The sequence below is a fragment of the Nicotiana sylvestris genome, chromosome 4, assembly GCF_000393655.2.
Source record: "Nicotiana sylvestris chromosome 4, ASM39365v2, whole genome shotgun sequence".
Lineage (NCBI taxonomy): Eukaryota > Viridiplantae > Streptophyta > Magnoliopsida > Solanales > Solanaceae > Nicotiana > Nicotiana sylvestris.
The window spans coordinates 125,336,410-125,341,148 of record NC_091060.1 but is presented as its reverse complement, the minus strand read 5'-3'; the positions used below and the strand labels follow the sequence as shown (position 1 = coordinate 125,341,148).

Sequence of the window (4,739 nt, the reverse complement as noted above, 5' to 3'; positions counted from 1 at the left end):
GGACCAACTCCCCTAATCCCAGTAACCCAGCCCACCCGACCCCTTATGTACCGTTCCAGGCCGGTCCTGGAACGGATTGACCCGGCCCGTTTAACACCCCTAGCTAAATTTCACAAATAGATAAGCTCTTTAACTAGCTATTTTTACGCAAAATGATAGTACTCCGTTCCTCCCATTTGTTTAACCAAGAGAGTTAGCACCACTGCTTTGGTTACTTAAATATTCTTTTATTTTGGGAAAATGAAATTGACGGTTCTCGTATACTACATTTACTTTATACTTTCATAAAAAAAAAGTTTATGATCTGATATTCTGGTCCCCTCAATTATTGACAAATTCTAATTTTTGTGATATCTCACCGTCCATTTTTTCTTCCCCTCCCTTTTTTTCCTTCTGCAATCTCCCCATGTATACTAGACAAGAAATTCAAAAATAAATGATAAGCACATAAATAAATAAATAAATAAATAAATAAATAAATAACACGAAATTACAATAATAAGAAATAATAAAAGGACTTTATAATAATACATTAATGATCACAAATGAGAATAATGAGGCGATTCCATAATTTTATATTCCCAACTGGCTTTACTTTAGGTGGGGTTCTCATTGCTGGCGTGTCCCAATCAGAAGGACAAGAGGTATCGCAGCTTCACAGCATGATCAGGGGAATCTCTTAGTACAATACATCAAAAATAATTTAATATTTGCAAAATATATAAACCACACCTTTTATTCAGAAAAAGCAAAATAAGAATTAATCATCACACCCTCCGGTGCTCTACTAAGTTCCAACTCCAAAAAAGAAAAAAGAGAGAGAGCTTGGTTTACCTAAAAATAAAAATAAAATAAAAAAAAGAAGAGAAAACCATGATCATGGTTTTGCTAAAACCTGCAGTTTGAGATTTTTCTTCCACTAAGAATGCAATAAAAATGGCTGCATAGATAGTAATAATTGATCAGTCAACCATTAATTGAAACCTGCAAAACTTGTTCACCAGCCCAGATAATTTTGTAGAGAGAGTAGATATTTATATTAATCAACATCCCACAACATGTATATACATAGATTTGATATGCATTATATTGTGTGGGTAAAATAGCGACCTACATATCAGTCGATATGCTTGATTAATTTCCACTACCCCTAAACGGCGGCGACAGTCTCGCTTGTGGCGGAGACATCAGATCCCTTTCCGCCGGCCACGGAGGAGTTTCTGGTATCCTTCCTTGATGCAACCAATGAACACTTCTCCTTTTTCTCGTCTATATTCATTTGCTGCTCTCTACACTCTAAGCTGCAAAAAGCACTATCCCCTCTGCACAATAATCACCCAAGAAAAAATTAAGAATTTAAATCACACAAATATTTAAAGTAAATTTGTTTTACCAGACCAGTATACTTGAAGTAACTGAAATAAATTATTTACCATCTTTTCCCTAATCCATCCTTATTAGTTCTATAAACAACTATCTATAACTTGTATTTAGATGATCTCATGAGTTTTTACACCGTGAATGCATGAAAGTGAAATAATTTATAAACTAGCAGATACTGGATGGAAATAACTGAGATAACAAAATAAAAGAAAAGACGGAGCTAGTGTACGCCGAACGTAGTAACTTTGTCCAAACTCTATATTTCTCTTATAAGAATCTAGAAACATTAAAGAAGTAAAATACTAATTTCAAATTTTGGGTATGTCTCTAAAACAAAAAAAGTTGTATATAATAGTACCTGTACATGTAGATATCACGACCAGGGATCAAGCGACGTTTACAGAGGAAGCAAGCTTTCAAAAAATTAGCAGTTTCAAGAAAATCAGCAGACTTTCGACGGTTTCTGGTGGTAGGGATTGTTTTAGCTGTGGTCAAAATACGTTGTTTTTGATCTAGCAGCTGGGTATTTGAAGAAGAGATGGGTGTTAAAGGGTTGTGAGGATCAAAGGGCTGATAATTAACAGGAGAATTAGGGTCATGATTGAGGTTGAGATCTAAGGTGAATTCAGTCATACTTGTTGTTCTCTTCATTGGTGGCCTTGTCCTCTTCCCCAGCAACATTTTCGCTACTATTTTTTCTGGTGTTGTACCAGAGTTTGGTTATGTATGGAGGTTAAAGAAAGAGAGAGAGAGAGAGGAAGAAGAGGAGGAGTGAGAGTGGGGAGATGTGTTGGGAAGATAAAGCAGAGAGCCCAAGTGCAAGGAGAGAATCTCGACCGTTTGATTATTCATGCAATTTTTTGGAGTATATGATTTTCTGAGATTCCATCCATCTCCCCCTTAACCCTCCTTGAATAGTTTTTTTTTCTTTCTAAAATTTACTATTCCCTTTTCGTCAACCCTAATGACATGATTTATAAGGGTGAAAATGAGAAGACTTGAAAAGCTTTCACCACCATTTACTTAAAAAGAAAACACTAAACTTCTCATTAAATATTTCAAATATCAAAAAGTTTCTTTAACTTTTAAGAATTCGTGTTCAATCAAACACTTTGATATAAAAATAGGATTGTGGGAGTACCTTTCTTTATTTTCTAGGTTTGATTCACTCAGTTAAAGCAAAAAAGATACTAACAAAAAAATAATCTCCAGGAGTACTAGCTATTTCCAAAGACTCTATGACAATCGGATGTGATTGGTCAGTGGTCCTAAAATATAAAAGAGAAAATGAACTTTTTTTTTGGGATAATTGCAGGTCGTTTTCAAAAATAATAGGAGTACTAGCTAGGTAACATATATATATTTTATATTTTTGACTAAGGAAGGTAATTATTTTTTGTCGAGCGGCCAAACGAGTAACTTGTCCTTTTTTGTTTAATTAAAATTGAAACTTTGATTTCCGTTTTTAGATCTCTTTTTTTTTTTCTTTTTGAAAGGAAAATTCCGATATTTATTCAAAGACTTGGGTAGCATATTAAATTTTGATTTAACATATATGAATGGAGAAATCGTCAATGATGTGATGTTAAATAGCCAAACTTGTATTCCGTGGAAGATTTAAATTCATGTTCAATCAAGTCGTCTCATTAAAACAAATCCAAATTAATGAATGATCAACAGTTCAATACTCAAGAGAGTGCGACACTTCTAAATACTACTGCTATACTATAGTCCGCTTGAAAAATAAGAGAAATAAAAGAAGATATAAGCAATTAAAAGGGACGTTGGACGAATCATGTGAATCAACAATATTTGATCTCTGAAGAATCTGATTATAATATTTACAAACGCTTTGAGTACACATAACTTACGTTGACTCAAATTAAAGCCAAAACTCTTATCTGTACCACATGATTCAAGGTTATGTTTTTTTTTTTTTTTTTTGCATGACCTATTAAAATACTTACTTTTTTTTTTTACATTGTTATATATTGTAACTCCACATTTTCCAAAAAAATTGATAACCTGTAGATCGTCGTAAATTTTTTTAATACATTCTTTTCATACAATTTTCCTCGTCCTATAGTATACAATTTTTACATCATTTCCTTTGCATTATTGCTGATATACGCTTGTTTTTCTCTTTATCAATTTAATCATCAGTATCAGGAAGTATCCATTAACCCTATTTATTCAAATTCATGTTAAGTAGGCCTATTAAAAGAATAAAGCATTATTACGAAACTTTATAAATCTTTAGAGTTCAAATCGAAATCTTTAATTTAAGGCGATGAGATTTCAACTATTTCACCAAGTCCCGGTAATATATTAATACCTTGTAAAATTAACTTATTTGATAAGTATTTTTATCAAAAGTACTTTGCAAAAAAAGTACTTTTTGTGAAAAATAATTTGTATTTGAAAATTGTTTTGGAGATAAACTATTTTTCCTGCTTCTAAAAAATTGTTTCTACTTATATTTGAAAGCTCTTTTTTTCTTCTAAAAACTTGACCAAATATTTTACTTTTGGCATTAAAAAAGGGGAAAAATAACATTGTATAACTACTCTCAAAATAATAACCAAATATTTATATATTTTTTGCATATATATATATATATATATATATATATATATATATATATATATATATATATATATATATAACCAAATTTTTGTGTGTGTGTGTGTGTGTATATATATATATATATATATATTATATACAAAAAATATGTACATTTTTTGTAGAATCATACGGTTATCAAATGTAAATAGTTTCGACTTGGAGACTAAAAATAATTTTTTTCCAAAAAAAATATTTTTGAAAAAAAAACAAACACAGCCAAATAGACTAGTAGTATTATATTTAGTAGGTAATACGATCAAACAACTTATAGTTTGTTTGGCCAAGCTTCTTTTTGGCCAAAAGTGTTTCTTTTTTTTTTGTCAAAAAAAAGTGCTTTTGGGAGAAGCAGAAGCATTTTGGGAGAAGCAGAAGCATTTTTGGAGAAGCAGAAAAAAGTAGCTTCTCTCCAAAAGCACTTTTTTGAGAAGCACTTTTGAGAAAAATACACTTACAAGCAGTTTTTTAAAGCTTGGCAAAACACTAATTGTTGCTCTGGAGTACTTTACAAATTAATTAGCCAAACACAAACTGTTTTTCACCAAAAGTACTTTTGAGAAAAACATTTTAAAAAAAAACATTTCTCAAAATAAGCTGATTTTTGCAGCTTGATCAAACGGACTATTAATTAGCTAACCATGAAACGGGGCCATATTTGCTCAAGAAAAAGATTCAATGGGAGTGGGGGTATTTGGTGAAACAGTCCCCACTGAATGAATTCGTCTGGCCCCACC

The 4,739-nt window shown here is 31.5% G+C and overlaps 1 protein-coding gene across 1 annotated transcript; it reads right to left on the bottom strand.

Moving 5' to 3' along the window:
- Nucleotides 1-718: 718 nt before the first annotated feature.
- LOC104249164 (FCS-Like Zinc finger 5) lies at nt 719-2,328 on the bottom strand. Its single transcript, XM_009805539.2, has 2 exons — nt 1,742-2,328; nt 719-1,322 (listed from the first exon to the last, which is right to left on the bottom strand). Exons 1-2 carry the CDS (start codon nt 2,062-2,064, stop codon nt 1,151-1,153), a joined length of 495 nt encoding a protein of 164 aa, XP_009803841.1. The 5' UTR covers nt 2,065-2,328; the 3' UTR covers nt 719-1,150.
- Between the last annotated feature and the right edge of the window lie 2,411 nt (nt 2,329-4,739).